This window comes from Hippopotamus amphibius, chromosome 4, assembly GCF_030028045.1.
Source record: "Hippopotamus amphibius kiboko isolate mHipAmp2 chromosome 4, mHipAmp2.hap2, whole genome shotgun sequence".
NCBI lineage: Eukaryota > Metazoa > Chordata > Mammalia > Artiodactyla > Hippopotamidae > Hippopotamus > Hippopotamus amphibius.
The window spans coordinates 57,294,178-57,321,499 of record NC_080189.1 but is presented as its reverse complement, the minus strand read 5'-3'; the positions used below and the strand labels follow the sequence as shown (position 1 = coordinate 57,321,499).

Here is a 27,322-nt window from a genome sequence, read left to right as displayed (position 1 = left end):
AGGGGAAAAACGGGGCAGAGAGGAAGGCAGAGACCAAAGAGGTAGAGGGAGAAAAACAGAAGAAAACTCAGGGAAGCCACAGGAGGGAGTGTTTCAAGGAGAAGGAGGTATTTCATTTTGTCATCTCAGGTGCTGCCAAGTGGTTGGTTGAAGAGATGGAAGACTGCGTTTAGTGGTGGGAAGCTGTCAGTTTCCATTTGAGAGACAGATTTTGCTGGAAGAGAAAGAGGGGAAGGCAAGTTAACAGATGACAAAGAGTGAGAAAGTGTAGCACAAAGTGTGAGTGATCCTGAAATAAATTGGGGGAATGGAATGTTGGAAGAATGACACCCAGGTTGAAGTAAAAGTGGTTTAATGTTTTTGTTATTATATAAAGGAAATATGAGTGTTTGTAGATGTGGGATAGAGGAGAGATTGAGGAGGAATGATAGGGAGTAAAAACTGATGAAATGAGGACTTAGCAGAGGGTGGAGGGCACCATTGGTGGGGGGACACTTTGGAGAGGAGGGTACTTCCCTGTGAAACAGGAGTGATGGAAGATCCATAGATGAGGTGAATGGCTTTGATTTTCTTCTATTAGGAGAAAAGGTCATTTGCAGAGAGAGGTGAGAAATTAGGAGCCCTCAGTGAAGGCTGAAGGAAGTCTTGAGAATTAGGTGGTGAGAGTGGGCCACATGTTGACGACCGGAGGTAGAGGAAGTGACTGTCCCGAGAAGGACTTGAACAGGTAGAAGAGTCTAAAGTGGTCAATATCTTTGGAGCCCCTGAGTCACAGAGAGACTGTCCCTTGTTCATCAATAAATGGAGGCTTTATAATGTGCTGAAAGGCTTGTATCAGGAGCCTTTTTAAAAGCCTTATGCTTTTAAAAAATAGCTCTGATAAATGAAATAAAAACTAAAATTCTTAAGAATAAGTCATTTTTAGGACTTCCTAGGCAGCACAGTGGTTAAGAATCTGCCTGTCAATGCAGGGGACACGAGTTCGATCCCTGCCCCAGGAAAATACCACATGCCACGGAGCAGCTAAGCCTGTGTGCCACAACTGTTGAGCCTGCGCTCTAGAGCCCACGAGCCACAACTACTGAAGCCCATGCGCCTAGAGCCCATGCTCTGCAACAAGAGAAACCACCACAGTGAGAAGCCTGTGCGCTTCAATGAAGAGTAGCCCCCCGCTACTCGCTGCAACTAGAGAAAGCCCGTGTGCAGCAACAAAGACCCAACACAGCCAATAAAAAAATAAATTAAATAAATTAATTAATTTAAAAAAATAAAGCTAACATTAAAAAAAAGTCATTTTCATCCTTCTCCTCCTCCTCCTCATCTCACAACTAATCTTTAATTGAATGCTTAGCATGTCCCAAGCCCTAGTTTGCCTGTAGTACATGCTTTCATCTTCACAGCAACCCTACTGTATAGGTGAGTTTATCTTAAAGTAGTTTCTTTGTTTTGCGTTCTGTGTTTGTTGTTTAAAAAATATAGATAGATTAGATCGATAGATAATTTCTTGGTATATACTAAAGATGATTAATTAACTTATGTATAGACACTTAAAAATTGTTAAGGTGGCATATTTTATAAATGTAAGACCTCTTTTACGTGGTAGCCAGTCTGTCAGAATTACTGTGCTTAGTAAAACTTTAGTAAATGTTGGCTTAGTAAAAGTTGGGTGAGCCTTCCATGAAACACAGTTACTATTTGTTGAATTCCTTTTTCACCCAAATGTTAACTTAGAATTGAAATGCAAGAGAAGAGATTTGATACAGTGTTTTGACATTTGACATTTTAAAGTAATTTAATTAGATCATCAAGCTATGAATTATAGAATTATTGTTCTTCTGTAAGCAGTTTTTTCCATTATCTTTCTTTGAATTAGAAACAAGTTGCATGCCATTTGCCTGGAAGAAGATAAATGTATTACGTCCTAAAATATACAAAGATTTTGGCACTATGTTTTCTCTGCTTTTTATTAATGAATGCTTTTGTTCAGTCTTACATCAGATGAACAGAACAAATCTGTGTTTTGAATAGCTAAAGGCAGGAATAAAATTCTCTGTTACAGTGTTGACAAAATTCACTTGAGAAGACTCCCACAATCTCACTCAGGACGAGTCATTTTCAGCCTTATTTCTCCGCCAGCACACCTGAGACAGGAAGTAGGCTCGTCAATTACAGTGGCTCCCAAGCACGATTCCAGTAACGTCCTGAGGGGACGGTTTTGCTACCTGTGGTATCCCCAGTGTCAGCACATTGAAAGTATCCAGGAACCCACTGTTGATTCATTAGCTGATGCTCAGTGGACGATAAGGAAGAAGTGTTTGACAAGGCCCTATAGGGGGTTGTATATTATCTGCTCCTCACTCTCCAGCATTCCTCACCCCAGGAGGCAATTTATAAAAAAAAAAATAATAATAACTTAGTATAAACAAAATCTAAGAATTAGCCTTTTCAAAAGTACTCATCTATACTGCCCAAAGAGATGGTCTCTATAGTTCTTCTGGCAAACCTGGGTAAGACACTATCCCCAGGCAATGTCTTTATTCTTACTGTTAAAAGTTGTGTGAATTAAAAGTCAAAATGCAGAAGCATTCTGTTACAGTGTGAAGAAAAGGTATGTCTCAAGGTCAAGGTAACCACTGTTGCCTTTTCAGGAGGCAGTCAGAATGATTGGCTAGCTGCCCATACACAGGGAGCCAATTCTGTGGTGCTGTTGCCATGTTCCAGGATCTGCTTGGCATTGAAGGCTGGAAGCCCAGTTTTATTAGTATACCTAGAGGGATTGAGAGTCCAGGGATGACGGATTCATGCCAACCTTACAAGAAGCCGAGGTTTGAACCAAAATGTTAATTTACTCTTTTCTAATAAAAGCTGTACTTCTCAAGGGTACTCTGATCTGTCAACCAAGGCTTGCCTTCCTTGTGTGCTTATCGATGGGAAAGCCAGATTATAGGGAAGAGTTGCAGAGAGAGTAGGGGACCCATGATAGGAGCTGGAAGATAATCTTCATGTCCAACAGCCTCAAGCCCTGGCCCGATGCATCATCTTGACTGCGGGGAAGGAAATTCTCTTTGTCACACGAAACTCCCTCACCTGTGACAGGGTCAGACACTGCCAGGTTGTGTCTTTCCAGAGTTTGCTTTTATAGAGATGAAATATGGGCTATTTGTAAAAGTAAATTGAATTGATTACATTGTGCTCTGTGAGTTGTCATCACAGCCTGGTCCCTTAAATTTGGGGAGGCCAGTCTCTTGGGCCTTTTTACTGGTATCTCAGCCTCATCACCTGCATTTTGATTTTCCCTCCTTCAATCCTAGAGTTCTTCCTTGAGTTTAGTTCAGGGGCTAACATGTTTTCTATTCCATGTCCTACTTATGAATACTTTTGTGTCTGCTCATTGCAATCCCTTCCATGACTATAGCTAACCTCTAAAGATAACTTTTTGGCACATGATTTGATAGTGGTATTTGAAAAAAGTTAACTAATATATAAGTGGAATACTTTATAAATTTCCCTGGTGTTTTATTTGCCTCTCTGGTTAACAACTACTGAACTATACATTGTATACCTGAAGTTTTAGAATTTTCATAGATGATTTTCTTTGGAATATCTAAAAAATAATATGCATATATTTAAGGAGGAAAATGTCCTACTCTTAGCAACTCAGTTTTTATTTAAGAAACTGTTATTCTAATTCTGAAAAACAAAGAGAAGTGAAATATCAAAAAAAAGGTCCAACAATATATTACAATAAATAAACAATATTTATACATTTAGAAACTTGTAAAATATAACTTTCAAAGTATTCTATGACCATGATAAGAAAAATGAAAAAGAGACTGTAAATATAAGGTTTATTATCATTTTAGCATCTCAGAAATGTCAATAAAAACTGTGATCTCATATAGCTACTTATTATCTGCTCATTTCTCTGTTAAAGAAGGATATATAGTTAATTTTACTTTTTGGTTTAACTTGTAACAAAGAAGTACCAGCCAAGAGGGCAGTGATTAAATATCCACATGTATATAACTTTTTAAAATAAATTTATTTATTTTTATTGGCTGTGTTGGGTCTTCCTTGCTGCACGCAGGCTTTCTCTAGTTGTGGCGAGTGGGAGCTAGTCTTTGTTGTGGTGTGGTGCGTGGGCTTCTCATTGCAGTGGCTTCTCTTGTTGCGGAGCCTGGGCTCTAGGCTCGCGGGCTTCAGTCGTTGTGGCACACGGGCTTAGTTGTTCCGTGGCATGTGGGATCTTCTTGGACCAGGGATTGAACCTGTGTCCCCTGCATTGGCAGGCGGGTTCTCAACCACTGAGCCACCAGGGAAGTCCCACATGTCTATAACTTTTTAAAAATTTATAAATGTGTTCATTCCTAGGGTTATATTTTTCAAAACTCTTGTTTATTACTAACGAGATTGAAATACTCTAAGTGAAATTATTATTTTTTTTCCTTAGGATAGGATTTCTTTTTCTAATTAATTTCTGATGCTGGTGAAGTTGCCTCTGTTCTATATTTGATAACACTGCTGTGTTTGTTATTTCCCATCTTAGTTCTAGTGGGTATTCTGCAGACAGTGATCTTATACTCAGATAACTCCTACATGTAAGATAATAAGAGGGTGGCGTTAGCAGAGTGAAATCCTATCAACAGCTAAGAAACACTAGTAGCTGACATTACTCTAGTAAGCTGAGTTGTGCTTATTGGACAGGTGCTTAGCTTTAACCTTTGTGTGTACTAATTCCCAACGCATAATGTAAAATTCTGACATAAGAAAAGCTGGTTAAATTAAAATATAAGAGAATTGGATAAAATCTTTGAAGGACAGTGAAACATGGATGGGCTTGTTGGTGTGTCCAGATTTAGACTTGGAAGAAACGGTGAGGCTGGATGTGTGCTGTGGCACAGAACAGTTCTTGTCTATTGTTTCGATAGTGTCCTAAATCCAGATTAGGGCGGGGCTTCTCTAGGATGTGATTTAGGGTGTGAAGCTGTTTCTTTCAGGAAGCTTTCTTTTTGTAGTTCCTTGGAAATTTCTCAAAATGTTGGAAGAGTGAAACACGTTGTGTGAAAACATTTTGTGACCTAGTTTTGGCCTAAGTATGCTTTTATACTGGCAAGATACTCAGGGGATTTAGGCTTTACTCTAACAGCTAAATGAACTCTAATGTATACTGCATGTAAATCGCTTTGAAGGCTGTGAATCTCAGGTTAATAGATTCTGGACCTTATTTTTCCTTTCATGAGCCAGACATCCCGTGGATTTAAGGGTAGGTTTAAATTAAAGAGTAGCAAGTTGTTTCCCTCTTTGGAAATAAGCAAAATCACCCTCTGATAAAATATTTCTTTAACATGTCAAGACAGTTACTGAGAAAAGAAAACACGAGGGGGAAAAATGGGGTTAACTTATTTAGTGGCTTGCTCTTTAGGAAATGGAATATTTTTAATAAAAATGAAGTTGTCTTATACCATGTGACTTGAAAATAATGAGACCAAAAAAAAGAAAAACGCCATACTAGAACTTATATGACCAAATAAATCTTGTCCCGCGGGAGGCAGTGCAGTTTTTCTAGCTCTGCTCTAATTGAGCAAAACATTTTCAGACTCTTTTGGAATTGTCTTCAGAACTGTTTTATGAGCCAAACCCCGAAATCAACATCTTTACTTTATTATCACACCTCTTTTTGGACCCGAAAGAATATTACTCAGCCTGATCCCCCACTTAATTTATCAGACTTGGCTCAGGCTATTTCCAAAAATACAATGTACTGTCTTATAAGACAATTGAATATTCTTATTCATTTATTTATCCATTCACACATCGTGGCTGAGTGCCTCCAGTGAGTCAGGTATGTTGTGATCACACATAGGGGTCTTGGCTCTGGAAGGGGAAGGGTAGACGGGAGACAAGTGAGGATCATGGGGGATGTTCACCCCGGAGCAGTCTTTGCCGATGAGTAGGAGGTCACCAGATGGACAGAGAAAAAGAGAGCTTTCTAGGCAGAGGTAGCAGCTTGTGTCATGGTATAGCACAAAAGCCTTGTATGTTTCAGGAAATGCAAGGATTTCAGGGTGGATAGAATCTAATTAAAAGATGAGAATGGGGTGGTAATTAGGGGCGAGATCATGAGAGTCCTAGTAGCCATGGAATGGAGTGCACAGTGGTTAAGAGTGAGGGTTCTGAGGCCTGATTATCTGAGCTCATATCCTGGCACCTTCATTTACAAGCTTTATGACACTGAGCAATCTACTAATCTTCTACGCCTTGGTTCTTTTCATCCATGAAAGAGATAAACACAGAGAAAGTTCTTAGCACCATGCCCAGCATGGGGTTGTGCAGCCATCACCACAATCTAATTTTAGAACATTTTTATTCCCCCTAAAAGAAATCCCATACCCATGAAGAGTCACTTCACTTTTCCCCCCAACCCCCATTACTCCTCACCCTAGGCAACCAGTAATCTACTTTCTGTTTCTATAGATTTGCCTATTCTGGCCATTTCATATGAATGGAATAATACCATATGTAGTCTTTTGTGACTGGTTTCTTTTACTTAGCATGTTTTCAAGAATCATCCATGTTGTAGCATGTATCAGTACTTCATTCTTTTTTTTTTTTTTTGTGGCTTTTTTTTTCTGTTGTATACACATACCATATTTCATTTATCCATTCATCAGGTGATGGACATTTGGGTTGTTTCCACTTGTTGGTTATTATGAATAATGCAGCTATGAACATTCCTGTACAAGTTTTTGTGTGGACATAAGTTTTTATTTTTCTCAAGTATATAGCAAAGAGTGGAATTGCTGGGTCATATGATGACTATATGCTTAACATTTTGAGGAACTGCCAAACTGTTTTCATGAGTGGCTGCACCATATTACAGTATTACATATTACACCATATACAGCAATATAGAAGGGTTCCATTTTCTGTACATCTTTGCCAACATTTGTATTGTCTGTCTCTTCAGTTTTAACTATCTTAGTGGTGTGAAATGGTATCTCATGGTTTTGATTTGAATTTCTCTATTGGCTGATGTTATGAACATCTTCTCATGTGCTTATTGGTCCTTGTTATATCATATTTGGAGAACTGTCTATTCAGATCCTTTGCCTATTTTATTTTTTTCAGCTTTATTCAGGTATAATTGACAACCTTTGCCTGCTTTTAAATTGAGTTGTTTGTCTTTTTATTATTCAATTGTAAGAATTTTTTTTATGTTCTGGTTACAAGTCTCATATATGATTTGCAAATAGTTTGTCCCATTCTTTGGGTTGCCTTTTCATTTCTTTGACTGTGTCCCTTATAGCACAAATGGTTTTATTTTTGATGAATCCGATTTATCTATTCTTTCCTGTGTGGGTCATGCTTTTGGTGTCATATCTTAGCATTGCCCAACCCAGGTTCATGAATATTTGCCTCTGCATTTTTTTCTAAGAGTTTTATAGTTTTGGCTCTTATATTTAGGTTTGTGATCCATTTTTAGTTTAATTTTTGTGTATGTTGTGAGGTAGGAGTCCAACTTCATTATTTTGCATGTGGATTTTCAGTAATCCTCACATCATTTGTTGAAAAACCTATTCTTTTCTCCATTGAATGGTCTTGGCACCCTTGTTGAAAAATCAATTGAGCATAAACCTGAGAGTTAATTTCTGGAATCTCAATTCTATTCCATTGTTTTATAACATTGTTTTTATAAAACCTTTTATAAAACATTTTTCCATATGCTTATGCCAGTATCACACTGTCTTGAGTACCAAAGCATATTATAATAAGTTTTAAAATCAAGAAGTGTGAGTCCTCCCATTTTTTCCAGATTATTTTGGCTCTTCTGAGTCCCTTGCATTTCCTTATGAATTTTAGAATCAGTTTGTGAATTTCTGTTGAATAGTCTGGGATTTTGATACAGATTGCATTGAATCTGCAGATCAATTTCAGGAATATTGGCCTCTTAAAAATATCAAGTCCTTCTGATCTATGAATATGGATGTCTTTCTACTTACGTAGATCTTCTTTAATTTCTTTTAACATTGTTTTATAGTTTTCAGTGTAGGTCTTTTGTTAAATTTATACCTAAGAATTTCGTTTTCGATGCTATTATAAATAGAATGGTTTTCTTAATTCCTCTTTTTTGTTGTGACGTCATTTTCTTCAGCTGTTTTCTTGTTCATGTTTCTGATTTATTCAGGGATGCTATTCTTGTTGCATATTTTAGGCCCCAAGATTGTTTCACCTGTATGCTGATAACTTCCCAAACTATTACTTGACCTGTTCCAAAACTCCAAGTATGTGTTTACAGTTGTTCACTGGACATTACCACCTGAATGTCAGAGGCATCTCAGATTCATCTCTTCTGGAGTAAACTCATTGAATACTCTTTAAATCTTCTTTTCCTTTTTCTTTTTTTTTTTCTTCTACTACTTGAAAATAGCACCACCAACCTTGTTGCCTAAACCAGAACTCTGAAAATCATTCTAACTTTCTTTTCTTCCTTCAGCTTTTACATCCTAATTGGTCACCAAACCCTATGGATTCCACCTCCTAGATACCACTATGGGTGTATAAATTGATGCAATCTTCTATATAAGGCAGTTTGAAGTGAGAACTTTTAAAGAGTGTATATATTTTGATTCAGAAAAAATGTATACCTTTTGATTTTTGCAATGCCACTTCAAGGAACTTACCATAAGGTAATGAGCCAATGTTATGAGAATAGAGAAATGGTTTAATAAATTACAAATATAACATAATTTAGTGCCGTTTAAACATGGTTTTATATATATGTCTACATAGAGAGACTTGTGAAAGCATTTGATACATTGTTAATTTTTTAAAATTGCATTATGTAAAGTATGATTCTCATTTTGTTTAACAGCAATAGAGAATAAGCTCTAAAAGAGCAGGGATCTTATCTCATTGACCTTGATACCCCATGAAGAGAGTAGGTGCTCAGTAAATATTTGTTGGTTGTATTGGTCTCTCTCTGCTGCTCCTGTTTCTCTAATCTATCTATATTTCTTTTTTTTCTTTTTTTTAAAGTGTACAATTTGATATTTTTTTTCTTATTAGTAGTGTATAAGCAATTCCAATCTCCCAGTTCATCCCACCCCATCCCCCCCACCCGTCCATTTTACCCCCTTGGTTTCTTTGTTCTCTATATCTGTGTCTCTGCTTCTGTCTTGCAAACCAGCTGATCTGTACCCTTTTTCTATATTCCGTATATATGCATCAATATACGATATTTGTTTTTCTCTTCTATCTGTATTTCTTATCTGGGCTTTTGCAGACAATTCCTACATGTTTTCCTCGTCTCCCATTTTATTCCTCTACAGTCTGACTTCCATTCTGCAGTCAGAGTGGTATTTCCAAGTGGTAAATCTGGCCATAGCATTGCCCACTGTGAAGTCCTTTGGTTCTTTCCCAATGCCCATAAGATAATTTCCAGACTTCTTAGCCTGGATTACCAAACTCTTCATAATTTCACTTCTGTGTACTTTTCCAGCTCTTCTCTTGCCATCTTCCAAGATAATCACCAAGTCATGCCAAACTATCCACAATTTCCCAAATATGAATTTTCCTGCATACCTACTTACCTTTGGACGTGCTGTTCCTTCTGCCTGGACCATGAGAAATTTCCTCTGTTTATCTGGCAAATTCCAGATCATCCTTAGAGACTCAGCTCCCCAGCCACTTCCCCTCTAGGCACATTTGAGTTCCTCTTCTTCGGGGCTTCCATAACCTCTTGAACTCTTTTACAACCTTTAATATATATGGGGTAGACGTCCTGATATGGCTAGAGAGTTAGCAAAGACAGGGACTATATATTCTTCTGCCTTCCACTCATCATCTTACTGCTAAACGGACTGCTTCTCCTATATCTCCATCTCAGGGCTTCTCAGTATTGGTCTGAGGCATGGTACCAATTTTCCATCGTCTGTGATGAAATTAGGAAAAAAAGGGCCCTGTGGTGAATTTTTCAGAAAATTAAATCTATTTACATTTTGGGTGTTAAAATGTGCTTTCTTTATGAGATGATGTTGATAGTAGATGATGGTAGGGTGTATTTATGTCTTTAGTTGGCAGCATGCTGTCAGAGCCCTAAATTTGTTGGAAATTTTACGGGTCCCTAGAAACCAAAGGTCTGGGAACACTGCTGTATCTCATGGGGTGGCACCAAGTCCCCAAAGTCAAAAGCCTATGAGTCATCCTTGGCTTCTCCTCCTTCCTCATCCCTCCACCCCCGCCACATTCAGACACTTAGCAAGTCCTGCCAATTCAACCTCCTAAATATTTCTGGAATCTGTACTCTCTTCTCCGTCCTTGCTGCCAATTCCTTAGGACAGGCCCTCTTTATTTTCCCTGTACAACTGTGGCAGCAGTCTCCTTATACTGGTCTTCTCGCCACTATTCCTCTCTTATTTCTACTTATCAGAACGAACTACTTAAAAGTCAAAAGAAGATACCTGTTCTCCACAGTATACAAGTTTCTTGTGGCATACAAGAGTTCTCTCCAGTGCGACTTCTTGCTGTCCTTTTGCTCACACCTTCTCTTTGCCACTTGCTTGGGTAACTCCTGATGGTCTAAGACAGTCCAATTGTCACTTTTACAAATCTTTTCCTACGAGTCTGGGTGAGGTGCTTCTCTTTATTACTCTTAAAATACCCTGTATTGGGGCTTGCCTGGTGGCACAGTGGTTAAGAACCTGCCGGCCAATGCAGGGGACACGGGTGTGATCCCTGGTCCGGGAAGATGCCACATGCCGTGGAGCAGCTAAGCCCGTGTGGCACAATACTAAGCCTATGCTCTACAGCCTGTGAGCCACAACTGCTGAGCCCACATGCTGCAACTACGGAAGCCCGTGCGCCTAGAGCCCGTGCTCTGCAACAAGAGAAGTCACTGCAATGAGAAGCCCGCAAACCACAATGAAAAGTAGCCCTGCTTGCCACAACTAGAAAGCTCACACGCAGCAACGAAGACCCAATGCAGCCAAAACAAACAAACAAAAACAAAACAAAACCCGGTATTTATCTCTACCGCAGCATTTCCAGATTAATTGATATTCATCTGTTTATGTCTGCCATCTCACTAGACTCTCAACAACATAAGAAAATCTATTTTATCCTTTGATCTTTCTGTCCCCAGCATCCAGTATAATGCTAGAAAATAACAAGTATTGAATAAACGTTTGTTGGCTAAATGCATTTGTTCAGTGTAATGATCAGATGTACGTTGTAGAAGGTCTACTGCCCAGAATGAGGGGTGAGCACAGGGAGTCTCCACGAGGCTGGGACACAGAATAAAAGCTTTCGGTAGAAGTTTAGGCAAGAATGATGAGTACCTGAACTGGGGATATAGCAGTGGCTAGAGAAACATTTGAGTGGTAGAGTTGGTGGTTGATTGGCTATTTGGGGAAATGGAAGAATCTCAGATTACTTGAAGGTTTCTGGGCTTGGAAAATTGGTTGGATGGTGTAATTCACCAAAGTTCTTCCAGATGCTTTGGAATTAAGATGTTCAGAATATTGGTTGAAGTTGTCTAAGAGATAACTAGGTGTGGAGTTTGGGGAGAAAATTATTTTGGAGAGACAGATTGGGGATTTGCCAGCCTTTAGGTACTATCTGAAGCCATTTTGTGGTAGTGGTGGTGCTACATTGGCCCTTGAGACTCTGGATATTGAAGGTCCACATCAAGGAGGAGAGAGAAGTCTGTGAAGGTTTCTAATTGAAATCCTGGTTCTGTGTCTTACCTGTTCTGTCATTCTGGGCAAATTATCCTCTGAATCTCAGCTTCTGCATCTGTAAAATGAGAGTAATAATACCTACTTAATAGGGATATTGTCTTCAATATCAATGAGTTTACATATGTAAAGTCCCTGATACATACAGTTCCAGACTCATTCTAGGGGCTCGTAAATGACAAATTAGAGAGGAGATTCAAGAAGGTATTTCTCAGGACGTGAAGATGTTTTTGTTTTGTTTTATTTTTTTTAAGAATTATTCTTTTTTGGGACTTCCCTGCCAGTGCAGTGGTTGGGACTCTGCACTTCCAATGCAGGGGGCTAGGGTTCAATCCTGGTCAGGGAACTAGGTCCCACATGCATGCTGCAACTGGGAGTTCTCATGCCACAACTAAGGAGCCAGAGAGCCACAACTAGGGAGCCTGCCAGCTGCAACTACGATCCGGCGCAACCAAATAAATAAATATTTTTTTAAAAAAAGAATTATTCTTTGTAATTAATTAATTAATTTTTGCATGCTGTGCCGGGTCTTAGTTCCAGCACATGGGATCTTTGTTGCAGCATGTTTAGTTGTGGCATGTGGGATCCGTAGTTGCAGCATGCAGACTTCTTAATTGCGGTATGCACACTTCTTAGTTGCGGCTTGTAAAGTCTTAGTTGCAGCATGGATGTGGTATCTAGTTCTCCCACCAGGGATTGAACCCTGGGTACCCTGCACTGGGAGCGTGGAGTCTTACCCACTGGATCACCAGAGAAGTCCCCATGAAGATGTTTTGAAACAAAGAATTTCTTAATGATTATGCTGGAGATTACAATTAATATCTTAAACTTATAAAAATCTAATTTGAGAAAACACTAACTTACATTCTGTAGTATATAAAAACTTTTTTCCTGGACAGCTCTTTCTCTTCCCCTTTATGTTATTACTGTCGCAAATTATATCTTTATACATTGTGTAGCCATTAACATAGGTTTACAATTATTGTCATATGCATTTGTCCTTTTAATTATATTAGGAAAAAAGAGTTCAGACCAAAATACAGTAATACTGGCTTTTATATTTACCTGTGTGGTCAGTTACCTTTGCCAGTGATCTTTATTTCTTCATACAACTTTGAGTTACTGCCTCGTATCCTTTCATTTCAACCTGAAGGACTCCCTTTAGCATTTCTTCTAGGATGGGTCTAATGGCAACAAACTCCCTCAGCTTTTGTTTATCTGGGAATGTCTTAACTTCATCTTCATTTTTAAAGGATAGTTTTTCTGGGTCTAGAATTCTTGGTTAACAGTTGCACTTCCCACCGCCTTCTGCCCTCCATGATTTCTGATGAGAAATTGGCTGTTAATCTTACTGGGTTTCCCTTGTAGGTGATGAGTTACTTCTCTCTTGCTGTTTTCTTTGCTTTTTGACAGCTTGATTTATAACATATCTCAGTCTCCTTGCTTCATGTTCATGTGCCTAGAAAGCACTCAGATAAAGGATGATAGTAATGATGCTGAATTAAATGATTATAATTTAATGTTAATGACCATGAGTCATTCATCAGTAAAACATAATCAGTACATTGTGCTTAAAAAGTCAAGAAAATGTTCAATGCTTGCTTCAAAGAATTCCATTAAATTTTTTTAATTTTAAAAAATATTTTGGGGACTTTAGATGAGTAAGGATCAGGTATTCAAAATAATTACTTATGTGGAACACCAGTTAACTAATAGATTCCCAGGATGAGTTGTTCCTCTGGTTCTTTGCAAAAGAAAAATTCTGCCTTGGAAGAGATATGGTTACAGCTACATTTACAAATTCTTATTTGCTTTAGTTTTTAATTGCTCTTAACACTATGAAGTATTTACCTTATTATCTGAAATATTCCTAAAACAAAGATCAAACTCTAAAATAAAATTAAAGTGTAGACATATTAAATCATAACTTAATGTTTACACATTTTTTACGTCTGACCAAAACCTAATTTCAGATCCTTAAGTTTAGCAGTTGATAGAGATACCAGTTCTTTCAACTTTTCCAACTGTGTTCTAATCTTTTAATATAGTTTCCTGATGGTGTTCTTAAAATATATTTATAGAATTTTTCTCAGTTCTTAAAAAATCATTCCTGGAAATTTTGCTGGAATAAATCTGATTTTATTTTATTATTTTTTTTATTTTATTTATTTATTATTTGTGGGGGGGTACACCAAGTTCAATCATCTGTTTTTATACACATATCCCCATATTCCCTCTCTCCCTTGACTCCCCCCCCACCCTCCCTCGAGTCCCCCCCACCCTCCCCGTCCCGGTCCTCTAAGGCATCTTCCATCCTCGAGTTGGACTCCCTTTGTTATACAACAACTTCCCACTGGCTATCTACTTTACAGTTGGTAGTATATATATATCTGTGCTACTCTCTCGCTTCGTCTCAGCTTCCCCTTCAGCCCCCGCCCCCTTCCAAACCTCAAGTTCTCCAGTCCATTCTCTGCGTCCTTGTTCTTGTCACTGAGTTCATCAGTACCATTTTTAGATTCCGTATATGTGAGTTAGCATACAATATTTGTCTTTCTCTTTCTGACTTACTTCACTCTGTATGACAGACTCTAGGTCTATCCACCTCTTTACATATAGCTCCATCGCATCCCTTTTTATAGCTGAGTAATATTCCATTGTATATATATGCCACATCTTCTTTATCCATTCATTTGTTGATGGGCATTTCGGTTGCTTCCATGTCCTGTCTATTGTAAATAGTGCTGCAATAAACATTATGGTACAAGTTTCTTTTGGGATTATGGTTTTCTTTGGGTATATGCCCAGGAGTGGGATTACTGGATCATATGGTAGTTCTATTTGTAGTTTTTTAAGGAACCTCCAAATTGTTTTCCATAGTGGCTGTACCAACTTACATTCCCACCAACAGTGCAGGAGAGTTCCCTTTTCTCCACACCCTCTCCAACATTTGTTGTTTGCAGATTTTGTGATGATGGCCATTCTAATTGGTGTGAGGTGATACCTCATTGTGGCTTTGACTTGCATTTCTCTGATGATTAGTGATGTTGAAATCTGATTTTAAATGTAAGGTGTTAGATGTTAATTTTCAATACCTTTTTAAAAATCATATTTTAGTTATTTTTGTTGCTTATATCTTATTGTATTAATAAGGACACCGAATTCTGTCATGAGACCCAGGTATCTTATTCTTTCGGTTAGTTTTGACATTCTGCACTCTCTTGGCCTTTGTTTACTTATTTGTAAAACAACTGTATAGAATCAGATAATCTCTAAAGCTCCCCATAGTTATAAAATTCCATAATTCTGCCATGCAGGATTTTGTTTTCTTTCTTTTCTTTTCTTTTTTTTTTTTTTGGCTCGTGTGATGAGCAATAGGGTAATTAGAAGATTTTTTGAGCTATTGTTGTTTCTCTATTATTTCATGGTAACTGTGTTACTTTTTGACCTATTAACCAGATATCAAAAAAGTAATTTTATTTTGCCTACATTCTTTTTTGTAGAGTTAGTCCATATGGGGGAGGATTGAAAATCTCATACCTTCAGTGAGGCAGTAATGCATACATATTGGTTTTTTTTCCTAGAACAAAAGTAAGAATTTAACACATTTAATTTTCAAAACTATCCTTTCAGAATTGATGATCAGGAATGTCTCATTAAAGAAAAGTATATGAGTGATGGAAGGAGAAAAACTTGAATAGAAAAAAAGCTTTTATAATTCTTGTTTTAAAAATGCTGATTTTTTTCTTGTTGAAAATTGTTATGTTCTCATTGTAGAAAGTTCAGATAGGCAAATAGCAGAAAAACCAATTCCATAATTTCATCACCGAGAGCTAGCCACTGTTAGCCTCTTGATTTATCTTTCTACCATTTTGTTTACATATGTGGAATCACACTATACATATTATTTTGAAGCCCTGAATTTTCTTTTAATAATATATCATGAATGCCTTTCCATGCTCAATGAATAGGAATCTGTATCATCATTTTAAAGGCCACATGATATCTACATGTGTGTATATGTGTGTGTGTGTATTTCCAGATTACTCTTCAAAAAAGCTTTTTACCAACTGGTACTCCTACAGTCTTGTGGGCCCATTTTCACTAACCCTCACAAATGTTATGCCGTTTTATCACTTAAACAATTTTTGTTACCCAGTTTGAGGGACTTAAATAGTATATCACTGATGGTTTCATTTATGTTTCTTTAAGCTACTACTATAGTTTATCATCTTCTCTTATGTTTATGGTCGTTTATGTTTCCTTAAAAGGAACTAACTTCAGTGGTTGTTTTATTAGATAATAAGCTAATCATAAATACCTGAGTGAATTAGTGCTGGGATAGCTTTACTCACCTAGTAAGGATGTGATTATGAAAGATTTTTGGCTTTCAGTGTAGGTAAAATTTGGTTGGGTTTTTTCTAAGACCCAGCAGACAGTCTTCATCACAGACGGCTGCCTAGTTTTGGCTGATTCGTCCTTTTTCCTCAAGAGAGGCCCAAAGCTGGAGAACAGGGCTTTTACAGGTCAGAAACGGAGACAGAACTGAATGTTGAAAGTTGGCCAGAATGTTCCTGCACTCATTCTGACTCAGGCCAGAGCTGCTCACTTTGCTTTCAAAAATATTATTTAACTCGTATATTTTTGAGGTTGAAATATCTTTTTCAAGCTCTGTTGGGTAAATTACAGTGTGTCATTTTCTAACTAGTCAAGGGAAGAACATAAGAGAATAGGGTCTAGGAGATCAACAGTCTTCAGCTTTATTTTATTTTTCCTGTGAATTTTCTGAACTTTTTTTTTTCAGCCCAGGATGTAACACATATACTGGTATAGCCAAGCTAAGCAAAGACTTTTGGGAGTTGGCTTTACCACAATACCTGTCAGCAGTGTGTTTCATTTGCCATAGAGAGGTTTCTGCCCCAAAGGCTGTGCTTTACATACAGAGGTAGAATGGTACAATGGTAAGGAAATCAGACTCAGGAACCAGCCTGATTTCAGATCCCATCTTCACCACTTACAGTGCCTGGGTCTTAGGCAAAGTACTTCTCCTCTCTATGGCTGTTTCTTTCCTCTTTTTTGTTTTGGAACAGCTTTATTGAGATATACTTTACATACCGTCAAATTCACATATAAGCATACAGTTCGGTGGTTTTTAGTGTGTTTATGAGTTGTGCAACCATCACCATGATCTAATTTTAGAACATTTTATTACCCTAAAGAGAAATCTCCTACCCATTAGCAGTCATCCTTTATTCCTTCCCCTCCCTTCTTCCCCACCACCCCTGGCCCTGGGCAGCCACTCATATACTTTCTGTCTCTGTGGATCTGCCTGTTCTGGGGGTGTCATAGGAAAGGAATTGTGAAATAAATATGTGGCCTTTTGTGATTGGTTTCTTTCACTTACCATAAACTTTTCAGGGTTTATTCATATCGTCACATGTATCTGTACTTCCTTCCTTTTATTATTAAATAATATTCCACTATATGGATAATACCACGTTATGTTTATCCATTTATCAATCGATAGGTGTTTGGGCTGTTTCTGTTTTTGGCTATTATGAATGATGCTGCAATGAACATTTGTATACATACGTCTGTTTCTTCATCTATAAAAATGAGTACCATTTCATAGAGTTGTTATGAGGACTAAAAAGTCAAAATACATAGAAGTAGCTAGTGGGGAGCAAACGAACAAGTGTCAGTAAATGCAATATTTAGTGTGTGAGTCCTCATTTAACATCAGTTACAAGGTTTGGCTTACTCAGCGTGCCATGCTTTCCTAATGACATCTCTGAAGATCCTCTCTTTTACTTTGCTCCCAACTTTTCCCTGAGATATAATTTTGAAAAGTTTAATTCAAAACATTTATGGAACATCTACGATGTGTTAGACACTGCACTGGATGCCCTTGGGAGTTAAAAGAAAAGAATAAAAAAGTATGTAGAGGAACTTCCAGTTTAAGGTATCTTTAGTTTGCTAATCTGTAATCTCTGATCTGCCAGTAGCGTTTATGACTTGGGGCCCCTGAACCCCACCCTCACACCAAATGCAACAGCTTTTTGGATCGTTTAATCCATTCACTCTTATCAGGCCCTTATTCTGACTCATGTATCTGTGTTTGTGAAGTGGCCGATTGAAGCTAACGGTCATGTAAGGAAAAGGCTAAAACTGAGGTAATCATGTCTAGGTGGAGCCTTCACCAGGTACAAGAGTAACATCTCATTCCTGCACTGTAGCTGGGGTTGGTGAAGGGTATTTATTATAATCAAGACGTAACGGTCCCTAATCTTCTCAGTCGGCAGATTTCTTCTTTTTATAGAGTTGACTGTATGTTGTTTTTGAACTTAGAAAACTATTTTGTATTGGAACTGGACTCAGCAAAAGTGTCAAGTTATCATTGTCTAGCTGCCTCTGTTTTCTTTCTCTTGACTTTGGGGAGATGGTGATCTACATGGTGACTCAGAATAGTTTTTGCCCCTGCTGCTCTTCTTTTCCCTATAAGAGAACAAATAGGTTTCTGTGATTTCCTCATGTGTTTTAGCTCCGAAGTAATGTTTTCTTTTTTCCCATAGTAGCATATAGTTAACATAACAGAATGATGTTAAGACCTCATTCTTCTCTCTGACTTTCATTCTGGTAAAATGCACTAGCAGTTTGAAGGATTGTGCTTGAAATATGCGTGCCGCCAGTGCTTGCCATAGGACTATGAAAGAAGTTTGAATTCTGTTATTTAATATCCATTTCAGGAATTCATCTTGAATATGAACAGAGCAGTATACAGTATCCCATATACTCACTAAGACAGCCTAAATAGCTTATTTGGGGCCCAGCTTATAGTATGCCAGTTTGGCACCACCCTGTGATAGCAGTGTGTTTACATATACACAAGTTTTACTGTTTGCTCTATTTTAAATATTTACTCTAGTGCAAGTCACATCTTGTAAACTTGCCAAATTTGGGGGATTCCCATCTTATTTGTAAAACACTTTTTTGGTTAATGGGTGCAAAAATATTAACTCATGGATCCACATTGCTAGGTACACGTAGATAGAAGCTGGAACAAGATTAGTAGAAACTCTAAAGATGAACTGGAAGAAGATGAACTATGAAACTTTCTTATGAACATTCTTTTTAAGGTTATAAGGAGTGAAATGATTTAGTAAATAAAAGATGTTGGCTTTGCATTCCCTTGTCAGATTGTAGTAGCCTTCAGTATAAAAGTATTATTACAAAGGGGTTTCCCTGCTTTGGGGTTACTACTGATGGGGCGTCCCTGTGCATTTCCACTTTTCAACAACAGCCAGTGGAAAGGGGTGTTGCTTAACTAAGGGTTTCAGGAGAACAGATTTCTGAGCATTGGACTCAACCTTTAAATTAACTAAACTCAGTATCTTTGTATTACTTTTAAATAACTTCTCTTTGCCTCCTCACTTCCTCTTACCCAGGCCTTTCCTATTCTAGGTTCCACATTCCTGTTTGTAGTGAGCTTTTCTCTCTTTCTTCGTTTCTCTGCTTTTTCTCCATAAAATGCCTCTGTGGTCAGACAAGGAACCACAAGGAGGAATCCTGGGAAGAAGCCGCATGGCTCCTTGGGAGAGATTAATTAGTTGGCTCTGCTGCTGTCAATTACTCTTTCCCAGCTGGCACGCTCGTGGAGAAACCTCTTAAGGCGAACAGTCTCCCAGCAACTCAGGAAACTGGTGTAGTCACCCGGAGGAAACTCCTACTGCTGTGTGCTTGAGCTTAATTCATTTTGTCTAGTATATAAGATGTATTTGAGGTCAGATATTGGTGTTTAAAGTCTTTTAATCATTTCAAAATGTTTATAGATGTCTTAGGACTATTTTTTGTTGTAAGTAATAAAACCCAACTCAAACTGGGTAAGCACAAAAGCAACATTACTGGCTCACATTAGTAATAAATCCAGAGACAGACTGGGCACAAGTGGGTCCAGGTGCTTAAACGATGTCATCTGGAATCTCTTGCCTATCATCTCTCTGCTCTGGCTTTCTTCACTGTTGGCTGCATTCCATGGTGGGCTCACTAAAGTGGCAAAGATGGCCACCAGCAGCTGCAGGCGAACCTGTTGCCAGTTTGGTAATCCCAGAATAAAGAGAGCTCTACTTTCCCAGAAGTTCTAGTAAAATTCCTGGGACCAATTCTCATGGTCCTGCCCGTCCCTAAACAGTCATTTGTCACTCTGTCCAGATTCTGTTGGAATCTCTAACACCAAGTACAGTGCCTGCACAGTACAGTGCCTGTACTGATAAATGTTTACAGGTACTGCTGAACTGGTTATTTCCTTCTAGCTGCAGTTTCATTATTGTTGGTGGCAAATACATGTGGAATTACACCATTCAGTGCTGGTTGAGGATAAGTGCACGCACAGTCCATATTTAATAAGTCCATATTTAATAATGGAGTGTAGAGGAAGAGATTAGAGATTTTTGAAAAAAATTCTTCTCAATTCTGGAGGCTGCCTGTAGTTTAAATAAAATCTTGTTTAGTGCCCTTCAGCAGCCATGCCAGACATCTCACAGCTCTTGGACTATTTGATGTCCAAACATGCAAGAGTATGAAAAAAAAAGCGACAGGAAAAAAATCCTCATAGAACTTCCTGTGACAGGTCAGAGTTTAATCACAGCAAATAATACAGATTTCCCTTTTATTATAACCACAATAGAAAGGCAGGGCTTGTGTTTACAGAGCATGTTGTTTGGGAGACCTTCGTAAATTGTAATCTTTGGAAATCCCAAACCTATTGGATGTAATCCCATCCATTAAATGAAGACAACTTGCCTATGCAGTAGATCCAGAATAGCAAGTTAAATGGAGAACATGAACAGGAAGCAGTCATTCTGAATTACAATGGGTAGGATGCAGAGTTAATTCATGGAGATATTTTGTTATGAGATAATTACATCACTAGGACAGCTGGAAAGCTGAGTGCTGTGCTGGACCACAGTGCTTGCTCTCTGCCCTGCAGCTGGGGGGTCAGGACAATAGAGACAGGGAGGGGACTTACTTTTATGGGATAGTTAGGGGCTTGGCTGACTTAATTGTGAAATGATAACAACCTATCTGCCTTTTTTGGATTGTGTTTTGCGCAGCTAAACTGGATTCGTAGACTCAGTGAATGCTGAGAACCACTTTTCACTTCCACTTTTTGAATATTCACTTGGATCACGTTAAGCTAAGCTCTAATGGATAAATTTTGAATGGTAGTTTTCATTTCCTCTAAAAGTCATCTGAGATATTTCGTTCATTCAACACAATATGATTATTTTTCTCTTATGGAACTGTAGTTAGGCAATCACGGAAATGGTATTTTTGTCAGTTTACTAAATAGCAAGAAAATAAAAATAAAGTTTTAGAAAACTTTAAGATGTTGGTTAACACAAGGAGTCAAACAGTTGAAGTTATTTCCCAGGGTTTATATTCAAAAGACCTGTCTGGCTCTTTTGTTTTGCAAGTGTAGAAGTTATAGGCAGCTTGGCCTCATTCCTCATTGATTTATATAAATATATTACAGATTGTTAACCTCCTGCCAAATACCAGGGATTTCAGTTCTTGTTTATTTCAGTTGCTTTCAGTGAGACTTATTTGTTATATTAAAGCATCTCTCTTCTCTTTATTGCCCACCGTATTAGCTTTGGGGTGATTCCAGATGGAGTCATTGTAGACAAGAAAGCATCAAAAATATTATGTTCTAAAATTCCTAAGATTAGTATTTATAGCTGTTGATTCGAAGTGCATTTTCTGCCCATTATGACTAATGTAACTTAATTTTACTATGATAATGTTTACTAAACAATTAAGTCAGACTAAATTTCATGTTTTAATATAGAGTAATATTTCCCAAAATGTCTTCTGTGGGGTACTGGGTTTATAGGATGTTAATGGCCAGCTTTGGAGCCCCAAATCTACAGGTTCTTCTAGAACTTTTACTTCCCTTGATGTCACTTTTGAATTTTAAGGAGATGGAAATAGGCTCCATTTCCCAAATGAAGTAAATAACAGCACCTTAAATAAAAAGAATTATCTCCTTGAACCAGCATGAACCGCTTCTACTAAACACCATTCTTTCTGTAGCCTAGAAGAATATGTAATTATATACACTAAAATTTGTACAAGAATATTCTGCTCTGTGTCTCTTTAAATATGTGTCTTTAAAACTCCACTAAAAAAAAAATTGCCAATTAAAATTAGTGCCTTTTCTCCAGGGCTTATCAATTGGGGCAATTACCAGCGGCTCCAGGGAGCTCACCTTTGCATATCTTAGGTGTGGCGTCCAGGTGCTGCAGGCAGCAACAGTGAACCTTAATAAATTGAAGAGAGTGATATAACCTGGAGGAAAAGAACTTGAGTGAGTTAGATGTTCTTCTTGCATTGTGTCACACAGAGTGTTTGAAAACGGTTTCAGTGAGATGAAGCAACGGAGCGTGCTGCCAGGGCTGTGAGGTAACAACGGTTTGGGAGCAGGTGACACTTCAGCAGTGTTTTATGATCACTTCATTCTCCAGTTGTGCCCCTGTCAAAATTTTTTTTTCTTTTGGAAATCACTAAAATGTCTTATGTATTACAAACAGTAAGTGCAGCAAGAACTGGAGTTACTGGATCTTTACTGACTGGAGGCAGTGAGAAGCAATGTATTTTTTTTTATTAAGGAAATGTATTATTGATAATAGAAGACATTTTGAAAGTAATGTTTAAGAAGCACAGCTATAACGATGCAGTTCCCCTGTTTGTATCTGATTTTAGTACAGGCCATTTTTGGTTCATTGCTGTTTTATTTTATCACAAAAATAGAAGCAACAGATACAAAGAAGCTTGGTGATTGTGGAAGTCCTTTTTCTTTTCAAAAGGAAGAAAACAGTAAAGCTGTCAAAGTATGTGGGTTTAATGGAAAGAAGATGGTTCAAAGGAGCCTATGAATAAATGGTAGTTACCTTGAATTACCAAATTGAAATCGTTGTTTTTTTTGTTTTTTTTTTTTTTTTTTTGGGCACACGGGCTTAGTTGCTCCGCGGCATGTGGGATCTTCCTGGAGCTGGGATTGAACCCGTGACCTCTGCATTGGCAGGCGGATTCTTAACCACTGCGCCACCTAGGAAGCCCGAAATCGTTGTTTTTATAAGCTTCTTAGATCATGAACTTTCAGATCCATGCATGATAGCGATCATATTTTTCACAGTACGGCATGCATATGATTTATGGCATTATTTTTAATAAATTTGTTCATTAGGAGTTTTTACTTTATCAGAATAATTTTTCAGAATAAGTCACATTAGTGATATTTGAAGACTAGAAATTTAGAAAAAGTTAAGTTTATAAGTAGATGATTAAAACAGAAGTCAGAATATTTGGAAGCAGACAAATATGAGGAGGAAGTTCTGTTGATCTTCATTGATGTTCACAGAGTTGTAGAACTCACCCCAGGCTGTCCAGAATTACAAAGGAGTTTGGATCTGGCTGTAAAGTGTGTGTAGTTGGTGGTGGTCGTGTTCCCCCCCTCTGATTTAACTTAATGATAGTGTTCTTTGGTCTCTTTTAAAGTTTACTTTAGATAGAGAAGTACCAAAGGCTGTGGGGGCCCATTGAGCCCAGAAATGTAGTAGAGTAGCATGGGAACCAGCTAGGCATTAAAAATGTAAGAGGTAATATACAAAGTGGAAAATTGGGAGTCAGCGCTGCATTTTAGTAATCAGGTTATAGGCACATTTATAGTTAGTTTCTTTGAAGCATGTTGTTTTATTTTAAAAATGAAAGAAAATGATATGAATAGCACTTTTATCAGCCTTTTCTTCGTGTTTATATTACATTCTTGTCAAGAGATTTATTTATAGCTTGTTTATGGGTGGCGTGTTTAATTCTTTAAATGTTTGGTGAGCATCTCATGTGCCAGATAGTGTCCTTTGTCTGTTGAAACTAAAGGAAAATGTGTCCTTTGGCTTGAAAATTCTTTTGACTACTGAAGGTTTTGTTTTTAAAGCTTAAATTTTGAATTAGTTGTAGGATTTTATGGAAGGAATTGAATTCTCCCATACAAACATAATTATAAAGTTTGTCAGTCTACCTTTATCATCTAAGGGCGATATAGTTTCCCAATGCAATTTCTGCCCCTCTCCCCCAAAAAGTTAAAATTTCATGGTTTTTATTAGCATGATATTTGGAATTTTAAAACTAAGAATTCATGCCCATTCCAGGGAAATGATTTGATTCACCAGGATGAGAAGGCTGTCTTAGAAATAAACCAAATTTCTCCATATTCCATTACAATTGTTTTCATAGGCATGATTATAAGACCTTAAATTCCAGGAAAATCTAAATTGCAGAGTCCATCATCTCCAAAGAATGCTTAGTCTATCTCCTTAATACTTTTTGACCTGTGAGCTAAGAACCATATTTTTCCTAGAAGCTGCAGTTTTTGAAACTATCTCCATCGGCAAGTTCTACCTAACATCTTAATTAAGGAGTTCTCCAAGCAGAGGTCTGCAGTTGTATTGCTTTCTCTTTGCCACTGTGGATTTTGCCACCGTGGATTTTGCCACCACTTAACTAAGTACTTCTCTTCTGAACTTTCATATTGATATTAAAGTATCAGATCCTGTTAGGTATCCTTACATATTATCACAAGAAATGATCAAACCTGTCCTTTTTTCCCCTAATTATGTGGTCAAATTGAGGGAGATGTGTAAGACTTACAGGTTACTTCTTTGCTTATTACCACCTACTTAATACCTCTTTTTTTCTTCCTTTTAGGTTGTTTGATGTGTGCACAGTGTCACGAACAGACAGAGAAACCAAACTAACATTAGTGTTTGAACATGTTGATCAAGACTTGACCACTTACTTGGATAAAGTTCCAGAGCCCGGAGTGCCCACTGAAACCATAAAGGTACTAAGAATCATCTCTCTGCCTGGTCAAATAGTCACACTGTTATTTAAACAATGGCACTCTTTCCTTATGAAAATTGCCAGAATTAGAGCCTTTGGAACGCAATATGTAGTTAAATGTATCTAGTATGACTAAGTGGGCTGTTTAAAGAATGGGGTATATTCTAGTTCACTAATTTTAGAGTTCAGTGGGAAAAACCCTTTAGTTCTAATACATATTAAAATTATTGGAAAATACCTATTTGTCCATTATGTGGCCCTAAGCTTGGAAAGTATAGTGTAGTAAATATAGCCAGCCTTTTTCTTATGGTTTGTGGACTCTTGAGGGTTATAATTTGAAACATCATCCATGAGTACATTGAATATTATAATTGTCTACTGACTGAGGACATACCTATGCTATGTAAATCTGAAGTATTGATTGCTAGGCCCTTCTTTCTCCGTTTTTTTCTCATTCATAAAACATTTATAGGAAGCCTGAGTGTCAGGTACCATCCCAAAACTCTTGGGATTCAAAGATGACTTAAGAGTCCTCAGAGGTCAGCAAGCTAGATACAATGTATTGACCAGAGGTCCTTCCTTACTTGAAGTCTAATGGGAAGAGCTACTTAAAAAGCTTTGTTGGTCTTACTTTGTTCTGCTTAATTGAACTTCCCAGTCGATCTTTTAGATCTATGCTTATCATGTGCAGGTTTTCATGAAGATCTGTTTGTTTTTGTGAATTAGGTGAAACAGATTCCTTACCTTACCTTTCATCATGTAGAAATGATCTCTAGAATTCAGCATCATTTTAGATAGGAGTTAGTAGCTGAAAATAGTTTATGTTTTGAAGAGTAAGAAATGTCTTAGTGATAGCTAGGAGGTGTTCCCAGATACTGATACATTTAGAACTTGATGTATTGAATAATTTGTTTCTTTGGTTTTAGACTAATAGAGCATTTATTTTCTCCCATCTGCCTTTGATAAAACAATATGGTGCTCAGGAATGATCTCATTGCTCTCTGAGCAGTTCAAGGACAGTAAGGCCCTTTAAACATAGGTATTCCTAATTACCTGTTTTTGGTGCTTTTCTATCTCTACATCCCTCTTTCCTCTCGAATTCTGTTGCAGTCCTGTGACTTCAGTTCTCTCCTTTATGAGTTTGTCCAAAATACCATATTCAGCATGCAGGGTGGAGCATGGCCCTGTTTTGTGTACTCTGCTTTCTGGCCAAGTTGGTCTAATCCCCATCCCCTTAGCGTGGCTCGTAATTTCCTGCTTCTGTGGCCTTCCTTCTCATTGCCATTTCTTTGCTCACCTCACCAATAACTATCTGCTTACATTTTTCAAGGCTCACTCCAGATATCATTTGACCAACCTTTACAGCTGGATGTAATCTCATTTGTCTTACAGCACTTGTTCTACATCTCTCTCCCTCTTTATCATATTTGCTACATTTAATTGTGATTATTTGTGTCCCTATCTTACCTATTCATTCATCTTTGTGCCCTGACAGTCCCTGCTCAGTGATTTATACACATAGGTACTCAATAAATAAGACACATTGCCAACCTTTCTTCAGATATAATTAATTGAAAATTATTTTTTAAATGACTTCCAACAGCTTAAACATAGACTGTCCAAATAAGCATTGGCTTCTTCTGATCGAAGTTCAAAAATTTCATTTGGGGGAGGTCATTTTTTTAAGCACCGAGACAAGGTAACCATATATTTACATCCTACGTTGCCACCTACATAGATCTTTCAAGCTTCACATTAAATTCTCCTAGGATGTTAGAGGCTGCTGAGTGGAATCATTTGCAAAAGTTTGTGTGGTTAAAATGACTGATAAACCAGAGCGATGTGCTTCAGTTAAGGCTTGAGCAGGCAAGAGTAGAAAATGAAGTGGGATGGGGGAAACTCCCAAGGGCTGGGCATGGAGAGGTAAGCAGGATTCAATGAGGAACAGGCGGAAAGGCAGTCACTAAGGTGAGGGCAAAGAGGGGAGTGGGCGGGTGGCCAAGCCAGACTGGGGAGCGGGGAATGGGTGCTTGTCAACAGAAGCTTTTGACCAGGTAACTTGTTAAAAGTATTTCTGAGGTCTTCATCTACCCAGGGAAAGGGAGTGTCATTTCATTCTGTGTGGAAGTTCTCCTGGAGGCCTTTCAGTGTCTTCAGCCATCAGGGGCAGCACCCCCACAGAGGTGGAGGTGGGTGCAAGGGCTGTGGTTATTTAAGGTTTGTAGTTAATGGTGTATTGATGTTTTCATAATATGAAACTATGGTCGACTGAAATATGTCAGGCAGTTAATTTGTATGTTAATGGCTAATTGAACATCTTTTGCTAATGTAAAAGCTAGTCACAAGACCCTTTTCTTCTTCATGCTTAATTTCTTTTTAATTGAGTAGTTGATTTGCAGTGTTGTGTTAGTTTCTGGTGTACAGCAAAGTGATACAGCTATATATATATATATATATATATATATATATATATATATATATATATATATTCTTTTTCAGATTCTTTCCCATTATAGTTTATTACAAGATAATTGAATATAGTTCCCTGTACTATACAGTAGGGCCTTGTTGTTTATTTTATATATAGTAGTTTGTATCTGCTAATCCCAAACCTAATTTATTCCCTCCACCCCTTTCCCCTTTGGTAACCATAAGTTTTCTATGTCTGTGAGCCTGTTTCTGTTTTGTAAATA

The 27,322-nt window shown here is 37.8% G+C and overlaps 1 protein-coding gene across 6 annotated transcripts in view; it reads left to right on the top strand.

Moving 5' to 3' along the window:
- Positions 1 to 27,322, top strand: part of CDK6 (cyclin dependent kinase 6) — a 225,914-nt gene that overhangs the window by 34,368 nt on the left and 164,224 nt on the right. For all 6 annotated transcript variants that reach the window (XM_057730926.1, XM_057730925.1, XM_057730928.1 and 3 more), the window contains exon 3: positions 24,495 to 24,630. In XM_057730926.1, coding sequence (XP_057586909.1) covers positions 24,495 to 24,630 — 136 coding nt within the window. The remainder of the gene's footprint in view (positions 1 to 24,494; positions 24,631 to 27,322) is intronic.